This window comes from Grammomys surdaster, unplaced genomic scaffold (genome assembly GCF_004785775.1).
Source record: "Grammomys surdaster isolate TR1022 unplaced genomic scaffold, NIH_TR_1.0 125953, whole genome shotgun sequence".
NCBI lineage: Eukaryota > Metazoa > Chordata > Mammalia > Rodentia > Muridae > Grammomys > Grammomys surdaster.
Window position 1 is genome coordinate 4,665,274 of NW_021620773.1, and position 22,769 is coordinate 4,688,042.

General features: G+C 46.6%; 1 protein-coding gene across 1 annotated transcript in view; it reads right to left on the reverse strand.

Moving 5' to 3' along the window:
• Positions 1 to 22,769, reverse strand: part of Tbc1d22a (TBC1 domain family member 22A) — a 273,067-nt gene that overhangs the window by 165,647 nt on the left and 84,651 nt on the right. Inside the window, exon 8 of the mRNA XM_028753701.1 lies at positions 16,621 to 16,735. Within this exon, the coding sequence (XP_028609534.1) occupies positions 16,621 to 16,735 (115 nt within the window). The remainder of the gene's footprint in view (positions 1 to 16,620; positions 16,736 to 22,769) is intronic.

Here is a 22,769-nt window from a genome sequence, read left to right on the forward strand (position 1 = left end):
AGTGTAGCCTCCCCTGCTGGGCTTGCTCCAGCCACAAGGACAGAGCTCCCCCTCACCTTGGGTGACCCAAGGCCAAGAGTAGCCCGGTTCCCTCCTCCAGCTAACACCTCCATTCTGGACGGTCTAGAAAAGACAGCCCTCTTCAAGGTTTAGTTTCCTCTTGTGGAAATGAGAAGATGGCCCACAGATCCACAAACCTCCTTCTGTCACTCAGCCTCTGCCTCCACGGTGACAAACGTATCATGCCCTGATGTTCAGGCCTATGCCAGTATCTGAATGGACCTTGAAGCTACACCTGTCTGAGAGTCAGTTCCAAGGACAGTGCTTAAAAGTCAGGGCATCAGAGGAGCCACACATCTTACAGGAGCCAAGGGTGCAGGGATGTTTCCTGTGCTGTGTCTGCTCCCTCTGTGTGTTCTGTGCCCAGCACATAGAGCTGAATTTGCACAGGGCATGAGGCATACCTCAGACAGGTTTCCGAATGTCCTGACACATACTTTTATGTGTCAGTGTAGCATGGCCACAGGAGGGAAGTGACACACAATGGAGAAGCACACTGCCCACATGTGTCTCAGGCTCTGAACTATGCCACTTCTTTCTTCTTAAAAGGTTGTGACTTCCTTCTCCTGGGCTAAAGACCACTGTCCCTGCATCAACAGAGTCCCAAGCTAATGAGAGCTGAAGCTACCACTACAGAACAAAGGACACCAGCTCCCACGATGAGCTAGAGAGACCATGCTCTGCTGAGGAGGGGACCCTGTCCCATGGAGGCCCAGCCCATGGGACAACCAAAGGGAGTGGGTCTCACATGCAGAGCTTCGGTCACATGCTAAAGTAAGTCTTTACTGGAGAGTACCCAGGAGTTCATGAAGCAACTGCCGCTCTCTGCTAACAAAGCCTGCTTTGGGGCAGAACTAGCAAGAGGAGAAATGAGTGAGGTCCTCATCCTGTCAGTCCAACAGCTGAAGGGACACCCTGGACTGGTTGAGCAGCAGTGACTTCATGTCTCTTGTTCACCTAAACGGTTCCATTTGATGGCATGCAGGTTGTTTTGTCCTCGGTGTGCTCTGTCAATCTTTCCTGTTCATCTCTAACACTCCAGCCCTCTGTCCTTGCGGACCTCCAAAGGCATGTTTCCTAGACAACACAGCACAGCTCAGAACACCTCATTTATGCAAGTGTACAAAGAGCATCCTTCTCTCAGTCACAGCTGGCATTAAAAGGCATGTTTATCAGGTGAGAGCAGGAGTCTAAAAGCCCTGGCAGTTTTTCTGCATCTCTCTGGAGAAGAAAGAGCTCAACAAACAGGTCCCCCAAGTGAGCAACACAATGGAAGGGCAGCAGACTCCCCCAAAAGGACAGCCAAGCTGTAAGCAGACAGACACAGAGAGGGTAGGTGACCTCATTTCCTGCACGCCACCCGGAGAAAGGAAGGAAACAATCATACCAGCCAGGGCCAGAGCTCCCATTCAAAGAAAACCAGAAATGTGCAACAGACAGACAGACAGGAAATGGTGACAGGCAGACAATGGCTTTCACACATTGTGCATATGCAGGCCTGCACCTCTCTGTCCTATCTGCAGACACTCAAGTCTCTTCATTGCATAAAATCTGAGGACAATTCAAAACCATTTACAGCAGAGCCCAGGTGGAAAAGTTTACTTTTAAGATAACAGTATGCTCCCAGTGCTGGTGGCTCAGCACAGGGAGAGCTGAGGTGAGAGGAGGACCAAGAGGACAAGCCCAGCTTTAACTGAGTAGGAAATTCTAGGTCAGCCCAAGCTGTCTTATGAGACCTTGTCTCAAAAAAGAAAAAAAAAAGTGCATTTAAAGTCAAAAGGTTCTTAAATGAATCCAATCATTATGAAATAAAATTGCTATGTAAAAAAAATAATAAGCACATAAAACATAATCAACATTATTAGTCAACAAACAATAAATAAAACTACAATTAAATGGCACTTTGTATCCACTAGGATGACTAAAAAGAAAAAAGAAAGGAAGGAAGGAAGGAAGGAAGGAAGGAAGGAAGGAAGGAAGGAAGGAAGGAAGGAAGGGAGGGAGGGAGGGAGGGGCGCACAAGAGACATGAAGTCACTGCTGCTCAACCAGTCCAGGGTGTCCCTTCAGCTGTTGGACTGACAGGATGAGGACCTCACTCATTTCTCCTCTTGCTAGTTCTGCCCCAAAGCAGGCTTTGTTAGCAAGAGCTGCAGTTGCTTCAAGAACTCCTGGGTATGCTCCAGGTAACACAATACTCTTATTTAACCACACTCCTGTCAGCTCTGGTCACTGACAAGAATGTGGTTAAATAAGAGTATTGTGTTACCAACAAGACTGTAAAATGGCACAAGGGTTAACCCAGAGTTCCCACATGACCAGCCATTCAACTCAAAAAAAATGAAATCACATCAGTGTAAAACATCATAGGTGAAACTGCCCCAGTGCCCATCCACTGAGGAATGGCTGGTGAGTCCTCATCACAGAAGAACTCCTGTTATAGAAAGGATGCTGGCATGTGCTGCCCAGGGATGGGTCCAGAAACATATGATGCACAAAAGCAGCCAATCAGAAAAGGTCACACACTGGACGATTAAACATGTAGGGTGGGCAAATCCACACACAGAAGTTATGAGAGATGAGCGATTGCCAGAGCCTGGGAAGGGCGCACAGACGGAGCATGGTGTTCCTGTGGGAGGTAAAGCAGGCCAGTGACAATGGCCAAAGGCTGATGGGACAAGTCCCTGAAAGTCTTTTCAGTCACCATCCCCAGTGTTCCAGACTGGCCACCTAGCAATGCTCTGTCCTTCACAGCTCAAAGACCAGCTCTCTGCCTGCCTCAGACATGGCCACATTGCAACGCTGGACCATGTGGAGAGGAAGGTGAGAGCTGCCTTCTGACCCCGCTAAGCACACTTCAGCCAGCGCAGCACCTCACAGCTTCCGACGGGAGACGGGGTTCATTAATTACAGGGAGATGGACGACACAGAGAGGCTGGGAGCAGCAGCCAGAGCGAAGCACGTGGTCTCCTCCAGAGAACATCTCTCCCCTCCTAATTACATTAATTGCAATTAACTCTCTTCTCCTTCATAATTCTCCCACTCTGACACCTGCCCAGGCCTCTGACTTCAGTTCAGTGCCATCCATGCTGCCAGTGGCCCTCGAGCTCACTTCCATGGAGTCCCCGAAGTGAAGAGCTTCTGCCTTGCAGCCCTGGGTGTGTGCACCTTGGCATGCCTGCTCTAGGTTCACCAGTGACCCGACACCTAGTCTGCAGAGCAAATTAATATCTCTCATCCCCAGCCTGAAATAAAGTCACTGATGACAGACAGATACTTCATTTTTTCCTCATAATTCATTCACCCTAAAGGGAAAGTTTCATAAGTAATTAAATTGATTTTCCTTCCTATTTGGGACACAGATCTATTAGGAACAGTAAAGTAATGGAAAGTCTGTTTTTCCATGAGAATCCCTTTGGGAGACTGGCAATCTTCGTGTTCCAGCAGGAAGCACGTCCTGGGATGCAGTGGAGGGAGCCTCGGCGGACAGGGAGCCAAGCGCGTATCATCTCTTCCTAATCGACATGTGCTGTATACATTACATTCAGGAGGGGTTCGCAGGCACTTTCTGCATCTAGAAAGGCTCTTAAATATTAATGCAGTTTGAATCCTTCTTGAATACTGTTCAATGCTTATTACTGAAGCAAAATCGCAGACATCTGACATCACTGGCATCGCTAAGCAACCGTGAAAGCATGGCCAAACTAGCCACGTCTAATTACCCACAAGAGACTCAAGGAGACTTCCCTGAAGAAACAGATGGCCACGGCTAAGGTTGGGCCTTTGGGAGTGAAGAAGGAGCTTCATAAGGCCAAGCTCTTCACTCACAGGCAGACAAACTCTTCCCACCCATCACTCTAAGTGAGAAAGTACTCAAAATGAAAACAAAAGACAGCTCCGCTACTGGTACCTGAAGGTGACCAGCACAGAAGGACATCTTGTCTGATGTCCTACACCCAAGAAAAGAATGAAAGAACCGTGAGACACATGTGTTCTCAACAGGAGAAAGTTTAAAATCTGCCATGTTCCTGAACTTCGCCGGCATCAATTTCCCGACTGTGATATGGGACTGACTTAAAGATCAGAGAGAATACAGTAAGATGTGGGACGCAGTGTGTGCAGGCCACAGCAGGAAGCTACGGCGGTGGTGCCTGGTGGTTGCCAGACCTTCATCCTCTTCCTAAAGTGGGCAGGGCAGAGGCTTGCATCCAGGATTTATATACTCACTGTCCTAAGGTTTATTTCAGCTTACAGGTTACAGTCCATTAGGTATGGAAAATGCCCACAGACCAATCTGATGGAGGCAATTCCTGAATTGAGCTTCCCTCTTCGTAGCTATGCCTATGATTATGTCAACTTAACAAAAACTAACCAGGGTACTCCTTTACCACTGAACCTATTTTCTTTCTTTTTTTTAAGATTTATTTTTAATATATGAGAGCACACTGTAGCTGTCTTCAGATACTAGAGGAAGGCATCAGATCCCATTATAAATGGTTATAAGCCACCATGTGGTTGCTGGGAATTGAACTGAACTCGGGACCTCTGGAAGAGCAGTCAGTGCTCTTAACCACTGAGCCATCTCTCCAGCCCCATGAACCTATTTTCAAATCTGAAAATCAGCTGGCAATCTGCATAGCCTGTACATGTTCCAGACCTAAAATGTTACAAGCCCATTTGAGAAGACTGCTCCTACCCCATCACCTGAGCCAATCACTCTGGGGTGTAAGGCTGCCTGAGCGATCATCTCCCTGGAATTCAAGACAGTGAACCAGGCCCTCTGCCACTTACTGTCCATGGCCCTCCATATTCATGAGACCCACAGTTATGGATTCTAAAAATCACAGCTCAAGATTTTTGTCTGTACAGAACAGGCCCAGCCATTTTCCTGTCATTATTCCCTGATCAATGCAGGAAAACGACTGTTTACAGCACATTAACATGCACGGTGTGATGAGTCATCCAGAGACTGTTTAACGTCTACGGGAGGAGGCGAAGGCTGCATGCAAATGCCGCATGCACATATGGATGCGAGCATCTGCAGACTGCACTGCCCACAGGGGCCCAGGAGCCAGTCTCCATAGATGCAGAGGGACTGCAATTGCTCAGCAACCATCCTGACTAAACCTGAACCATCTCAGAACTGCAAATCCTGATGGCACATTCCAAATTCACTGTGGACAGACCCCACCTGCACGCGGCTCCTCGCATACTTGGCTGCTGAGATGGAGTCAGGACTCCAGATGAATAGGGTTCTGTTTCCTATACGTCCATCACCTAAGCACACGACTTTCTCAATCTTTTAAGGACTTACTACCTTTCTGACGATGCCACCTCCTTTTCTCTACAATGCACAAAAGTTTCACCTTTAGGTTTAGGAACACATGTGAGCGCTGGACATCTTCGTCTCTGCGCCTCCTCCTCCCCTTCCAGCAGTTAGCCATCTATGAACGGCATCTATTACGTCTGACCTGAAAACACTAGAGGGATGCTCCTGCAGTGCTGTTCTAAAATGCAATGTGACACTGCCTGCTGCAGGGTGGATGCTGGCTGCCCCCAATCATCCATGGGTTAAGGAGGAAACTATTAGTAAGTAGTGGAACCTTTCAGAGGCAAGGCACCATGGGAGGACCATAGGTCATTGGAGGAATGCTTCTGATGGGGTCACGAAACCCCAACCCATCACTTACAAAGTCATGGATCCTGCCACGCCACGTATGCATGTGCCTCGATCATGTGCTGCCCCACCACAAGCACACAGCAGCACAGCCTGGTAATCTTGACTTCCAGCCTGCATAACTATAAACCTAAACAGACCTTTTCTTATTGCAAGTTAATGAACCCAGTGTTTGGCAACAGTGAAGGAAAGCTAAGGAGCACAGAGCCCTTCCTGTGGAGTGACTGGGTGAGAAGATGCCCTCCTTATATATCCCTGAGATTTCTGTGTACTCACTAAAGACAGCATCTCCTAAGGCTGCAGGGTCAGAATCTGCCCCTACAATCAGTGTGCAAACTATAATCTGCCAGCTAAGGTGTGTCCACTAGTACAAGAGAGGCATGACTGCTACAGGGGTAATCAATCGCTTAGATTTGAGGTAATCAATGATTAGATTTGAGGCCCACTCCATACAAAGAATCAGCCCCCGGTACTGTACACCTGATCAAAAGCCTATAGCTGGGGATATCATAGGACTCAGAGAGAACCTACTATTTTTGCGTTGCTAAATGGATGTGCTGTCAAACTGCCTTCTAAACAATTGTGCTTCTATCCATAGGTCTGGGTTGCCCTAACCTTGGTCAAGGAAGCTTCTGTTTGCAGTGGGAAATATTCAATTCAGAGAACCATGACTGGTCAACTGGTCAACGCCAAACTACATCACAGAGAGGAAACAAAAAAAAAAAAATACCAACTAGAACACAAGCAAACTTGGAGGGGAGCTGTGAGGTGCTGCCTTCTAGGCATAGCACAGCTACTGTACCCACAAATTCACAGCAGCAGTGCCTGTTTGCACATGAATTGCAACTTTAGGCCAGAGATGAAAGAAGAACCTCATGAGGGCCACACACTTTCCATCCTGTTTGGAGGAGAGTCTCATAAGGTCCTATGCATCCTGGAAGAACTACAGGCAACTGTTGTTTGCTGAGAGTGAAAGTCATTCTTTGAGTGGTCCAGCCACTGCTATACTGCCCTTGCTCAAGCAGATAACCCCTGATCCAAGCTCACACAGGTAACCCTAATTAAGTGCAGGAGCCATGTGCACACGTGACCACATGTGCACGAACACATATGTACACATACACATTCAAACATGCACACACAGGAAAGCAGGAGCGGGAAGAGGAGGAAGGGATTTGGGGGCAGGAGGAGAGAATAAGAATAATTGGGGGAACTTGGATCAAAGAACATTTTATATGTGTATATAAAGTTGTGAAAAAATAAAATTTTAAAAGAAAATACCCCACTTTTATAGACTTCAAAAACAGCCAGAGTCTGGAAAGCAGACTGCGCAGGGAGAGCAGTTTGTTCATGTGAGGAAATTTTGCTAGTTTGCTTTTGAGTTAGTGATTTTATTTCCACTTTGTTGAAACAGAAAATTAAAATAACATAGGTAGAGAAAGACAATAGCTGCCACCAAACACAGCTTACCAATATCATCCCCTGCCCCCTCCAAAATAACAGATCAAGGAAGATCAAGCAAGCTTCTATGTGCTCAGTACCTCCTGGAAGCAGAGAAAGCCCAGCAGGCAGCACCTCTCTCAGACTCCCCCCAGGCCCAGCCACTCAAAGCTTTATAGAGGATAACGCTGCCAAGAGGAGAGAAGGGCTCCCTCTGAACTAGGCATGCAGATGCTCCTGGTGCAGCACGGATCCTAGACCTGAGACAAGACTACAGCACAAACCCCACAGACGTGTCACAAGTCAGCCTGAGTCCTACACAGCAAACGTCCATGCTAGAAATCAGGCCCTCTCCATGTGCTCCCCTTGATTGTGGCCCACTGAGGTGGATGAAGCTTGAGTTCTGAGGCCCTCCGACCACACCAGGGGCTCAGTGCACCCTAGCAGCCTCAGGAAGTTGCAAGAGCTTATGGCGCCCCACATGCTCAATGAGGAAGAGGATGCAATGGCCCAAGGCTTTTAAGGATGCAGGCTGCAGAGTAATTAAGCACTTAGCACAGCATCCGACAAAGTGAGCTCGTTAATAACAGCAGTTAAGCCTCTATCTGCAAAGCACTTACACCTTCAATAATCTCACAAATGGCTTCGCGCATGAGCCAGAAACGAAGCATCATAACACCAGAGTAAGATTCCATAACAATCCATCAGTGTGCCGGCAGACATCTGTCTTCTCAGGTTGTCAGTTGAAACACAAAGTGACAAATCAGAACACAGTGAAAGGACCTCATAACTCAGAGGAATGCCTGTGACCCAACACAAACAAAGCACACAAGGGAAGCAGCAAGCAAGGCCACACCCCAGGAGAAGCTGTTGGCAGCTCCTGGGTAGTCACTACAGACTCCAAGTCAGATGGAGTAGGGAACTCTGGAAGCACAGGTCAAGGTCAAGTCTAAAGCCAGACATCTTCCTAAGAAGGACCACAGCCTTCACATGCTTCCTTTCCAGAAACATCTATCAGAGGCTGGCACAATGCAACCAAGATGGAGGCTACATGGCTACAAAGCTGCCCATACGGACTACCCTTCCACTACCTGTTAACCCAGAACGAGAGAACTCCTGTGGGTACAGTCACTCATGTACCACGTCCAAGAGACTGCCAATCACACGCTGACTTCTACTGCACTGCCACACATCCACCAGACAACTGCAGTCACCAGGTTCCAACCCACTGCTGTTTTGTGGCACGTGTGCGCGCGCTCTCTCTCTCTCTCTCTCTCTCTCTCTCTCTCTCTCTCTATCTATCTCTATCTCTCTCTCGCGCGCGCGCGCGCACACACACACATACACACACACACACAAGCATGCGTGTCTCTCTGCATTTCCTTCTAGGACAGGCAAGAGGCCCTTTACCTTATCTGAGGCAAACACTCAAATGTGAATGATGGTGAACACTAACTGCTGCTGTCCTCCACATCGTCTGCGTCACTGAGCATCTGGGCTCTGGGCCATGCAGCCTTGAAGGATACTATCATGTCTGTAAGTGCACACACAGATGAGCTCTCTCCAGTCAATCATGTTAGATCATACCAAAGACAAGGGGAAATGGAGATCCCGCAAATCGCTGATGAGAATATGTAGTCAGTCATCTTTATGGTAAACCACCCAGTAAATGCTGTCAAGATGTAAAAATGGCTGCAGACATTGATTCAGTAGCACCTCTTCCAAGAATGAGTCAGTCATTCTTGGTGCCTCTGATACTACAATAAAAAAATAATACAAATGCAACCAAGAATATATTTATTCTAATACTGCATGTATTATCCACAACAGAAAAAGAAGCTACACATGTGTCTGTCACCAGGAAACTAAACTGTGATCTCTCCTCACAAATAAGGGGCTCCATCTTCTTTTTGAGATACAATTCACATACCACCCAACTAGGTCATTTAAAGGTATTCTTAGTATATGCACTAAATTAAACAGTCACAATCACTATCTAATGTAGCATTTTATACCTCGAAAGGAGATCTTGCAATCATTCCCAGGCAATCCCCACACCCACATCCTGGGTCTCCACACCTCTTCTGTCTCAGGCATTTCTGTTGCTGCAACCAAATGCCTAGCATAAAGCAACTTATGAGGTTTACCATGGCTCAGTCTGAGAGTGTGGACCAGCACAGTACAAAAGACACGGTGGCAAGAAAGTCAGCCTTCTGGTCACACTGTATCAGCAGTTAGAAAGCAGAAGACAAACAAGGGGTGGGTTGAGACTATAAAATCTCAAGGCCTACTACTGTTGGCCCACCTTAGAAAGGCTCCACCTCATAAACATTCCACAAGCTTCCAGAACAGTGCCAGCAGCTGAGAGTAAGTGTTCAAACACATGAGCCTGTGGGGACAGTTCACACTGAAACTACAGCCCTTGTCACGGCTACCCTTGTCACAGCTACCCTTTCTAAGGTGGATATAAAGAGCTGGCTCTCTGGGTCCAATTTGCCTTCCTTAACGATTAACGACAGTGACTATTTTTACATGTTTTTATTGGCCATTTGCAAACTGTCTGGAGAAATGTCCATGGAAACATTTTGCCCTTTTTTTGAAGCAGACCATCTTACTGAGTTAAGAGTTCTCTGTACACACCGGAGAGAAGACGTTCGGCACACTTACAATCTGCATACACTCTATTTGGCTTGTCACTTTATTCTTGATAGTAGTGTTCACAACACAAAGCTATTCATTTGAGAAAGCTCCTTTTTTCCTTTTTATCTTTGCTTCTGGCAAGACATCTGAATTGTGGTCTAACCCAGGTCATGATGGCTAACTCCTCTTCTCCATCATCTCGGAAAACCCCCTTTCTATCTTTTTTATTATTTATTTATTTATTTATTTAGCCAGAGTCTCACTAAATAGCTGTGGCTGGCCTTGAACTCATCTTAAACAAGACCAGGCTGGACTTCAACTCAGAGATCCACCTCCCTCTGGCCCCCGAGTGCTGGGATTAAAGGTGTGCAGCCTAGCCTCTCATGACCCCTTACACTTGGGTTTGTGGTCCACTTGCTGTTGTCCTCTGAGAGGCAGGGCTGAAGGTTTATTCCTTCGAGTGATGATAGCCAGCTGTTCTAGGACCATCCCTTCTAATACTCCTTTGTAAAATACTTTTATCACCAAAGGGGTAATTTATATTGGATTCTGTCAATATTTTTTTCTATACCGAATGACATAATCACTTGGTTTTAGTCTTTGGTCTGTAGATAAAGGGTAATACATTGATTTTCATATAATGAAGCATTCTTGTAGTCATGGAATAAATTCCACTTCTCATAATACAGAATCCTTTCTCCACTTTGCTACATTGGGCTGCTAGCATTTGTTAAGGAATCTCAGTGTGTAGATTTCTTCTGGCGGAGTCTCCTACCTGGTTCTGCTCATGGGGCAACAATGGCCTCCAGTGGTGAGTGTAAACCATTCCTCCCTCTTCTGTTTGAAAAACTCTGTGACACAGACATGTTAATTCTTTACCATATTGTCTTGGCATTATGGGACTGTTTTAAAGATTACTAATGTGTGTCTGTGTGTGTGTGTGTGTGTGTGTGTGTGTCTAAGATATAGGTGTGTGTCATATCTACAAATGTGTATGAGAAAGAGGGGAGGGGGAGGGAAAGAACCCAGTTTCCAGAAAGAGCATCATGGGACTGTAGGGACGAGCAATTTGAAATCTAAAAGTATGTAGGGCAGAGCAACTCAGGCACACACTTCCAGAAGTCCTGCTTCCTGGGCACAGCACTCTTCCCAGGATACAGCCTTCAAGAGCCCAAAAGGAGGAGGCCCGTCTACACATTGAGGGTATTCTGCTCTACTCAAAGGCAACTGATTTCAATGTCACTCACAGAATTCACATCTGCAGCAACACACACTGATGTCTAACATCAGCCTGGCTACACTGAGTCAGTCAACACAGCTTGGCTAACAGTGTCTTGCATGGAATTCCTCCATTCTGAACTTATTGTGCAGGGCTACTCATGAAATCCCCTTGGTGCTCTGCATCTCTGAAATTACCACAGTGTCGCCTGCTTGAGTGTCTCCCTCTCTCCCTTTCACTCTTTCTTAGACCCGCTCAGGTCAGCTAAAGCTGTGAGGACCTTCTCTGGTCTGCTGTCCAATTCACTTATTTCTGTTCTGTGCTAGCATACTCCTCCCCTCCTCTGTTTGTTCTTCCAGTGCCAGCAATTGTGACCGCGTCTGAGTGATCTCTGCTGGGAGAGAGCCTGGCTGTACCCTCAGGTCTGTGTCTAGTCTCACCTTCTGCATCTCACAGGGGCTTTTTGTGTCCTGAGTTCTAAAATTTCCAATTTCTTCAGACGGCCACTGATTTCTGCTACTGTCTAGAAGAACACAGCATATCTGAATTGCACAGGCTCTCTGTGTCGGTACTTGTCCTGCCTGAAACAAGTGTCCTGCGCTCTAGAAAGGAGCATGGCCTCTGTGCTGTTGAGAAATGCATGTTTCTTGCTGGCCCTCCATCTTCCAGACCCTCAGTGGTCTTCTGCTGACCTTTCCCACCCATTATGACAAGCACTATGCTACCAATTTTTTTTGGTAAACATTTCTTTTCAAATGTTGAATGACTCTGTAACTATTTGAATAGTACAGAGACAGGCAATCCCGAAATACGCACACACATGCACACAATATGTACATCATGGCTGCCGTGTACCCAAGTGCACTGACAAGGCCTAAGAAAACTCCAAACCTCCCAGTGACAGCTTCTGGCTCGTGTGGCCACAGTGTGACCGAATTTGTTTTCCAATCTGTCAGCAGAAGCCCACTGCTCTGGCATTTTGTAAATGTTTGTACACTCACAGGCACCGGGGTTCACACCTGTCAGTAATACTCTACCCGCTCACGCCCCATCTGCACTTCCTCCTGGATGACACGGCCACAGAAGCTGCACTGTGCACAGATGTTCCTTATTGTGCCTCTGTAGGCTTGGCAACAAACTGTGGACGGCAGCAGAGCCTCCCCACTGAGGAGCACTCCGGGAAGCCTGGCGATAAATTTAGCTGCAGTACAGGCTCACATCACACGTGGAAAAGATTGGTACACTGAGGTAAGACTGAAGGCCAGCATGAGAGCACACACTTCTGAAACTAACGCTGAATGAAAGGCCTCAGCATCATTCTCTTACCACCATCCCTCAAAGCCCTTCTGTGGAAATGCACACTGGAGGGGCAACCATGCATGTAACCCAGCCAGTGTCCAGTCCTCTGGCATCCATGTGCTTCCTGTGTAACCAGTGTGGTTTCAGCCTGGCAGCACCACATACTTCAGCCATATTCAGAGACATCCTCTTCAGAAACCAACGCTAAGAGCAAGCTGTACTTTAAGTTCTGACTTACAAGGAAACAAAGAAATAAATATTCTTAATGCTCATGGGGAAATGCATTGTTTGTTCCAGTCCCCTGCCATGTTTGCTTTCAAGAGTAATTTATGAGAAGATGACATACAGAATCAAATCAACCTGAGATTAAACCTCCTGAGCGAGAATCCACTGTGAGACAGTCGTCCTCGCGCAGAACAGTCATCGTCATTCCTCCCGAGCAGCCAACCAACATTCAATTACCCTAAGGTATCAGCCCAAAGTGCCTGGTCAAAATTGTTTCTAAATTGAAATAGCAAAGATGCGTGGGGGGAATGCATCTTTGTGTTTTGGAGTTTTGTTTTTTGTCCCCTCCTATACTCAAAAATATTTATTTAAACTGAAATACATCCTCTGCTGAAAATATGTGAACCAAGGTGATAGAATAATGCTTCTTAATTTTAAGCCAAATTTAACATTCATGGACAGAATATGATAGTGACTGCTTTAAAAGTACAGGAATTACTTAAAAATTATACCATGAGGGGAAGGGTGCTTTGAAAAAATCCAATACCATCAGAATGAGTTCATGAAGTGTACTACATTATCTCACAGAATGCTGCATGCAGAAGGCAGAAATGAGATTGAGGCAGGAAGATGTCTCAATACAATGGAGAAAGCATATGTTACTATCGGTGCAAGCAAAGCACTGAGCACACTGTGTACTGCCAACTATAGTGATACGGGTGTGCAAAAAAGGATTCAGAGGGATGGATTCAGCACCAAAATTGCCGTCACCCACAAGTAACGCCGGCTGCCTGTACAACAAGCCTGCTCCCATCTGATAATGTTTACTGTGTCCCAGGAACCTGAGCAAACCCTGAGCTAGCTAGAGGAAAGAAGTCCAAAAGATTGGCCCACCAACAGGAAGGTCAGGTGTTCCCACTGATTCTTTCCCTCTTATCTATACTTTCCAAAAGTGGTAACCCTCTTTCTCTTACATGAGTTTAAAAGGCCTGGCTCTTAACTGCACGACAGAGAACCATCTCAGGGATTCAATCCAAATGGAGCTGCCAAACTCCTACTGTGTACAGCTTGACACCATCTTGCCTAGTCCTAAGTGCAAGGAAAAGGCAGACACCCAGAGGGCACATATAAACTGAGTCATAAGCCAAAGGGTTCAGCTGCTTGCTTGCCTCCCATCCTCGCCAACTCTCCATGCCTGTGGCCTCTTCCCTCAGCTGTAGTGATCTTGAAGATCATGCAGAGCCTCTCTTGTCCTTCACACAGCTAATCCACAGCAGTGATTACCTGTTCCTCTTGAAACTTCTAAGATTTGCAGTCCATGCACAGGCCTTTTCTCAGAGCCTGCAGGAGAATCAACTGTAGGCAGGTTTGCAAGCCTGGGTCATCCATACCCTCCAACAACAGCTCAGGGGATTATCTGTGAGAACAGTCCATCTCTCTAAAGCTATTCAATATACTATTATGGTCACCAATCCATCCTTCCTAGGCCCAGAGTCTCTCTTCCACATGAGGCTATTTCTCTGAGTCCTGTAGCTTGAAAAAAAAATTTCTAACTTTTATTTGGTGCGTGTGTATAACTTTTATTTGGTGCGTGTGTATATTCATCCTAACTTTACATGTGTATGCTTGGGGGAGGGGAGGAGGTGGGGGAGGGGAGGTCTTTCTTGCAAGAGCAGCTCTGTGCCCGGGTCCAGATTGACTTGCAGAGCACAGTTCCTTCCTCCTCTGATCACTGTTTCTCCTAGTCAATTAACACCACAGTCATGGCCACTCACCCTGTCTGCTAATGATCAGGAAATGCATTAAGAATCACTTGGGTCTTACAACATAAGACGGTGGTAAAGCAGTTAAAACAAACTTATTTACCACATTAATCAAATGGCCCATTTAGCCTGAACCATCAATCCTCTAAGCATGCGGCTGAACTCCGCCATTGACTGAGGGCCACAGACAGAGGTCCTATAGCTCCAGGACCCTTGTTACCTCTCAGATGGTCCTGAGAGGACAGAGATGCTAGAGGTGGCTCTCCTCCATTGCTTAGTAATGACTGTGATAGAAGCAGCTCACTGACTGGATGTATTGCCATCTTCAGTGTCACCTATCCTTGACTAATCTTACCATCTCTCCAGATGACCACAAAAGGAAGGATCTGCAGATGACTGAGGGCCGTGACACAGTGATACGCACACGCTCCAGTCTATAGCCACACAAAAACAAGGCAGTGCCACATGAGAGGTGGCCTCATACGAACAGACTGTGTCAATTTTAAATCAACATTCAAACTGAAAAGTGACCCATCCTGTGTGCTTAATATGTTTTCACACATGAATCAGAAAGTGCACACATTACTAATCAGACATGTTGTAAACTTTAAACTGCTCAAAGCAGGTGATGCCATGTTATAGTTTGCTACTCTGACATACATGAAAAAAAAGGTCACATGAGTGGGCAAGAGGACTCAGTGGGTAAAGAGGCTTGCTGCCAAGCCTGACAAACCAAGTTCAATCCCCAATATCCATATACTAGAAGGAGAGAAATGATCTTCAGAGATTGCCCTCTGACCTCCACAGGCATGCTGAGGCATGTATCTACCAACCAACCTACACACACACACACACACACACAGAACTCTGCGTCACGGCACATCTCACACAGCTAACCAGTCTGCATGTGATCCACCTTCTCATGAAGCAACACTACTGGTGTCAGGATCAGGAGATGCTGAAGACCAACAGAAGCAAGCCTGGTTCACAGCTACACACAAAACACTGAACTAGTACTACTCTACTGGTACTAGTGCATTAACCCAGCCCTGAAAGCCAGTGTGCTGAGGCCACTAGGAGAAAGCAAACCCAAATAGACTCATTTCTCCCATATATTATTTTAAAAATGGGATACTGGCAGCTGTGAGTATATCTGCAGTAAGTGAGTGTGGATTTAAAGGTAGTTTTTAAAGCTGGACTCCAGGATAAGACTGCTGCTCTCCATGATTAGTGATGGCTATTGTTGGTTGTCAACTTGACTACATCTGGAATTAACTAAAACCCAAACAGCTGGACACACCTGTGAAGAATTTTTTCTTAATAAACCATTTCAAGTGAGAAGATCCACTTCTTTTTTTTTTTTTTTTAATTTATTCACTTTACATCCTAGTCACTGCCCCTCCTCCTGGTCACCTCTCCCACAATCCTTTCCCCACTTCCCTTCTCCTCTGAGAGGAAGGAGCCACCCCCCAAGATATCTTCCCACCCTAGCATAGCAAGACTCTGTAGGGTTAGGCACATCCCCTCCTACTGAGGCCAGAAAAGGCAGCCCAGCTACAAGAACATATCCCATGGACAGGCAACAGCTTTGGGATAGCCTCTGCTCCAGTTGTTCGGGACCCACATGGAAACCAAGCTACACATCTGCTACACGTGTGTGGGGAAGCCTAGGTCCACCCCATTTATGATCTTTGGTTGGTGATTCAGTCTCTGAAACCGCCAAGGGTACAGGTTAGTTGACCCTGTTGGGGAAGATCCACTTCTAATCCAGATCTTTGAGGTAGGAAGATCCACCTTTAATCTGGGATCCACACCTTCTGCTGGCAGCCTATATAAAGGACATGGAAGAAGGAAGTCTGTTCTCTTTGCCTGCTTGCTCTAATTCTTACTAGCAAGTCCATCCTTCATTGTCCTACTTCTTCAGAATTCCAGCATATACTGAAAACCAGCTGAGACATCTGGCCTCGTGGACTCAACACCTACTGGATTCTTGGACCTGGCAGACAGTCACTGTTGGACTAGCTAGACCACAGCCTGTAAACAATTCTAATAAATGCCCTTGACAGATAGATAGATAGATAGATAGATAGATAGATAGATAGATAGATAGATAGATAGATAGATGATAGACAGACAGACAGAATCTCAAGAGAACCCTGACTAGCACCCTGTCATTCCTTAGGACTGTGATGTTGAAAGGCAATTTTCAGCATTGGTGTAAGTAGGCAGTGGGCACAGCCAATCCACTGGCATTCACACTGCGTATCCGGGAGGCACAGTGTAGTGGTATACGCCTACCTGTGTACTCACAAATGAAGACCACGAAGAACGGAGTGACCAGGTCATTTATTCCCTGGACGTATCCACTGGCAGGGTGTCGGATAGCCCATATAAACAAGATCCTTTCGAAAATCTGAAAGACAATGGAATTGGCAGTAAAGCAAGAAATAACACGGTAAAAATTTAGAATGCGCTCACGTTTTTAATTAAAATATATGCCATCAATATTTCTCACTGTCTCCAACACTAGGGCACAAAACATAGACAGATATCAATTCTAGTTTCTTTGCAGAAGTCCACCAATCTTAGCTTTTTATTGACTCACAAGCACCATAGTATTCTAGCAAACCCTGGGTCCAGCTCTCTCCCAGCACCAGCACTAGCTTCTCTGCTCCTTGGAGACAAGTAGGTCACAGGGACACAGAGCAAACCAGAGCTTGGCAGACAATGGCTCTTTCCTTAATGATAGATGGGTAAGCAGGGAAGAGGGAGAAGGGGAAGGAAGACAGGAAGAAAAGAGGGATGCAGCACACGTGCCTGCATCCGTGTCCCTGCAAGGGAAATGGATTTCTTAACATCCTAGAAAGTTATCTTCATCCAAGAAGACACAAGCAGGCACCCTGAGTCATGACTGTGTTGAGTACCCTAGCTTCCTTCTTCCTCAGAACACTCACACTCGGCTGATCCTTCCTCTTCACCATCTTTCAGCCAGCTAGCTCTTCTCCATCTTCGATTTTGAGATTAATCTTATCAAGGCACAGCAGCCTGACACCACCCTACACCTCCTTGTACATATGTATGCACACCCACACCGATGGCTTGAAGATCTTCCTTTCATCCGTAAGTTTTTCGCCCACGTCTCCCCAAACTCTGGCCCTGCCCTAGGGGCCCCTTCTAACCAGCACCCACATTCTGTACCCTCCTCAGAACTCAGCAGGTTACCATCTCAGCTCCCACAGCCCTAAGGGCCTCTTCTTGCCTCTGGCTTAACTGATGGTATTCGAGATCAGTCCCAAGCACTTCCTTCTGTGCTGACTGCTCCTGCCCACCTTCTTTATGGAAGAGTCAGTCACATCCGACCTGTGACTTTCTTGTCTCCCTCCTTCCCACTGTCATTCACTGGTGGCTCCTGCTTGGAACTGGGCTCCAAAGCCTGACAAAGCCAGGCCTTACTGCTCTGCCCAGATTCACACAAGCAAGCAGTAGAGTAGAGGCAGTGAACACATGCTCACACAAGTAAAGTTGTTCCAGAACCTCTAAGTACACCGAACCTGAAGAAGCCAATGGTTGCACGCTCTGGGAAGTCAGCCCCTTCCTACATCACCTACCACCCTAAGGATGACTGGGCTTGGTAGTCTAGAACCCTCAAAGTGCATGAATCCCAGGATTTACAAAAGAGAGGCCTAGAGCCCTGACAAGCGAAGCCTCTGATCCCAAGGCATGGTGCCTACCATGGACAAACTCAGATCCCACCCCCACAGCAGTACAGCATCACCCCGCTGCTCAAGTGAATAACAAGCCACCACCACCTGTAGCACAGCAGGCGCCAGCTCAATATTTGCTGAGTGAGTGACACGTTCATGCATATAGATTCATATACATTTTTCATCAGTCAACAGTTTCCTAGAGAGAAATGAATATTTAAACAAAGTTCAGAGGCTGGGGTACAGCTTACTAACAGAGCACTTGCCTAGCATGCGTGAGGGCTCTGCGAACAATCACTAGCACTGCTGAAAAATTGAAATAAAATAGAAACAAGTTCAGACGCTGGGAACATAGCTCAGTTGCAAAGTGCCACCTTGCAAGCACAAGGGCTTCAGTCAGGGCACCAAGACCACATGTGAAAAGCCAGGGGCAGCGAGAATCCCTATCATATAATCATATAACCCTGGTGAGCAGGGCAGAGATAGGTAAATCCCTGCAGCTTGCTGTCCAGCCTGACTAGGTAAATCTAAGAGCATCAAGGTTAGTGAGACATGCTGGTTCCAAAATATAAAAGTGGGGGTAATCAAGGAAAGACACACAGTGCTGACCTGGGACCCATGCACATGCATAAATCCACAGTGTAAATACATGATACACACATGCATGTGCATGCACACACACACACACTTCAAAATCTGAACCTCATCAGAGGCCCTCAGTACACAAGAGACTGTCACACTACCCAGAAGCACAGCTCCATCTGCTCACACCCACACAGGCAAACAAGACATATGCTATGCCTTGGCCTTGCACACACCATGAAAGGCCTGAGAAGGCTGAAAAGAGTTGGGCTGGCCGGGGCTCTTAAGACTTTGGTTTTAAGCACAAGCCTCTGTCAGTGAGACTCAAAGGCAGACTCGAGACCACCCAATAGTGCCAGCACCTTCCTGGGAGGAACAAGGCAAATCAGTAGCACAGAGTGTACGCTGAGGACAGAGGAGCCCAATTTGCAAATAAGAGGCTAATGCTTTCCTGTTCCTTTGCAGAGACACAACAGTGCTCCCCTGAAGGAACCTCAAAGCAGGCCTCTGCCAGCTGCTGGTGACCCAGCACATTATACAGCACCTGAAAAAGCAGGAAAATCCAGAAATATTCCAGTTTCCAGCAATGGAAAGCTCATGGTCAGCTCAGCTGTTCACAACTTAATTCCACTGGACCTCCCTCAAGGACCTGAAATTTCTACCTTAAGGCTTTGTTTCTAGAACCACACAGACATAGGCTTCCGGAGAATAAGCTAAGACTGACTCCAGTCAATGGGCAGTGGCTGGAACTGCAAAACCAGTCCTGACCCCCTAGTCGCTTAATAACTATTGGAACATCTTTGTCCTAGTATCTGAAAACATTCTGGGGAATGGGGATCATTCTTTATGGGGCCACAGCCCACAGCTCCATGAAAAAACCTTGGATTTTTCTAGCAATTTGAGCAGAAGGGCAGAAACAGCATGTTCACTGTCGGTGGTGGCAGGGTCAGCTTAGCAAAGAGCAGATGTGAGGTGAAGATCACATTGGGCACAGAGGGTTTAACTCAAGCTGTAGTGCTGTGGGGAAGCACACATGATCCACCAAAGGTCATGATGTACAGAGGCCTTGGACCATGGATGTGCCTACTGGAAACAGACTATCCTGGGAAGCCCTGACTATGAACATTCACAGATATTACTAGCCCTTGGAGTTCTGATAGTTATTCTTGCTTTCCATGTCTGTAGGAGGGGGCTGCATTAAAAGCAGCACAAACTTTGAACTCTTCCCAAAGGCTCATTTCTGAAACTCTGTAATGAAAAATAGTTGCTACCACATGTTCCCCCAGATCTGAAGGAACCAAGAGGCCTGGCTGGGGCTCTGTGGGTTATGTACCTGCTATGCAGACATGAGGCCCTGCATTCAGAATCCCAGCACCCACCAAAAAGATGTCAAGCTACGTGGAGAATGACTAGAATTACAGCACTGGGAGAGGGAAGGGAGGGAGGGAGAAAGGAAGGTAGGGAGCTCACAAATATCTATAACGCTAATTCTAAGGCTAGAAGACATCCTCTTCTAGCCTTGGCAGGCTACTGCATGCATGTGGTACAGGCAAACACTCATACACATAAAATAAAAATAAATCTTGAAAAAATAAAGACAAAAACTAAGTAAACACAAGAACAAAACATTAATTCCCTCCAAATTGATCAACAAATACAACTCAAAAATTGGGAGAGTCCACGACACCTAACGAGCTGACTTTAACACACAAGGAAAGGCCAAGAAACATAACCAGGAACAGGCAGCCTGGGCCTGGGCCTGGCCCACAGGACTCAAGACTACAATAATCAAGTCCAACTCAGGACAAAATAGACAGACAAACCATGGAAGGCAAGACCAGCTGAAGGAGCCTGGGCACATTGGAAATCCTGAGAGACAGCAGACAGGTACGGCTGCTGGTGGCTAGGACCACAACTGGCTTTCCACATGGGAACGATTCCAGAAGTGGAGATGCAGAAGGATCAAGCCAAGAGAAAAGGAACAATGATGGAGGTCTCACAATGCCTGATCTCAAACTACACTACAAACACACAGTACCAAAGCAGCAGTGTACCGACTAACTAACTACAACAGCAGACACACAGACCACGGGAGCAGAAGACTCAGAAACAAGCCTACACAGCTGTACCCACCTGACTTTCCATAAAGTTGCCAAAGCATACAGAGAAGGATAAACAGCCTTTTCCTAAACCACTGGAGAAGAAGAACTTAGATCCTATCTCTCACACAAGTAATAAAAAACAATTCGAAATGGATCATAGATATAAGACATCAAACTTTGAACTTCTAGAGGAAAACGTAAGACTGGGGCTTTCAGGGGTCAGGACACCTCAGCAAGAACTGATAAATGGGACTGACTGTATAAGGCACCAAAGGAAAGAGAGTGCAGAGACAGCCTGTAGGACAGACGGCAGGAGGTCTTTGCCATCTGACAGGATAGGAATCTAAAATCTACAAAAATCACAAAGAACTGAACACCAAAAACTCATCTCATCAATAAATGGGCAAATGAACTGAACACACAGGACCCTAAAAAGCAGAGATAAGGCCAATAAATACATCAACAAAAGTTAAGCATCCTTAACCATGAGCGTAATAACAAACCCAAACTTCATTTAAAGTCTATCTCACCTGAGTTGAAATGGCCACCTTTAAAATAACAACTAACGCTGGTGAGAAAGGAGCACTTCATCCCTCAACCAGGGATGTAAACTGGGGTGGCTGCTGTGAAAATCAGTCTAGAGTCCTCAAAGCACCCAAAATAGAACTGTCCTATGATCCTGTGACACCACTTCTGGATAGTTAGCTGGAGAGAATTCAGCACATTTACAACGCTATGCACAACAGCCAAGCAACAGAATCACCCCAGATATCCATTAACAGATGAATGGAGAAAGGAAATGCGGTACATGTAGACAGTGACGTTTTACTCAGCTACAAAGGATAAAATGGGCAGAACAGGAGTGCATCATGTTAAGTGAAATAAGCTAGATCACATCATGCGTGTGCGTGTGCGTGTGCGTGTGTGTGTGTGTGTGTGTGTGTGAAAGACAGAAACAGAGACAGAGAGACAGATAGAGAAAGAAGACTGGAAGAGAGTATTGGGTTGGGTGAATGGAACAAGTAGAAGAAAAGAACAGAAAAAGGAAAATTAATGGCAGGAAACAAAAGCAAAGTATATCACTTGCATGTGTAAAAATGTTTTAGTGAAATGAAACTTGCAACTTTCAGATCAGATGTGAGCTCTCAGCTCCTGCTCCAGTGTCATGCCTGCCAGCTGTCATGATCCCTGTCATGATGATCATGGATTCACCCTCTGAAACTGTAAGGCAGCCTGATTAAATGCTCTTCAATAAGCTGCCTTGGTCATGGTGTCTCCTCACAGCAACAGAACTATAACTAAGACATCAAGTAAAGTGGCAAGCATAAAACAGACATGGGAGACACTGGCCCCAGTATTGACAGGCTGTGGAGATGCCCAGTTCATTGCTCTAAATGCAGCATGCCCACATGGGGGAGGAAAACCAATGAGAAGAATCAGGGTACAGTGAAAAGAGGGCCCAGCAGATCCCTGGCAGGGCCTGAAGACCATGGTGAGGCTAGGAATCATCAAATGAGGTTCTTGCCTTACAGAGCTTAGGGTGGGGAAACTGCAGCACAGTCACAGCAAGAAGGGGAACAAGTGGCTACTGCCAGGTCCCCAAAGCACCTTCAGCCACCTGGTAAGCACAGGTGCACCAACAGCTCAGGAGGCCTGTCAACAGGGCAGGAGAACAGCACTCTGGAAGCAGGGACCAGCACACGACACCTATCCCTACCGCCACCCCAACCATACCTAGGCACGTGGGGATCCAATCTGGATCTGGGGAGGCTGCCACTTCCACCTGTGAAACCTTAAAGCCTGACAGAAGAGGCTGATGCTCCACGGGTACCTTCATTGCAAGAATGTCCCTTCTTTCCCAGTCACAGGTGGCTCCTATACCCACTCGCAGTTTCGGGTCAAAAATTCAGTTTCAAAACCTGTGTGGTTCACTACCCTATGTCTGTTCATATGTAACAAGGCATCACACCCTGGCAGCAACCTTACTTCTGAGCCGGAGACTGCTCTAAAGAAGCAGAGGGCAGACAACAGGACAGCTATGAAGGAAAGGCCACTGGGC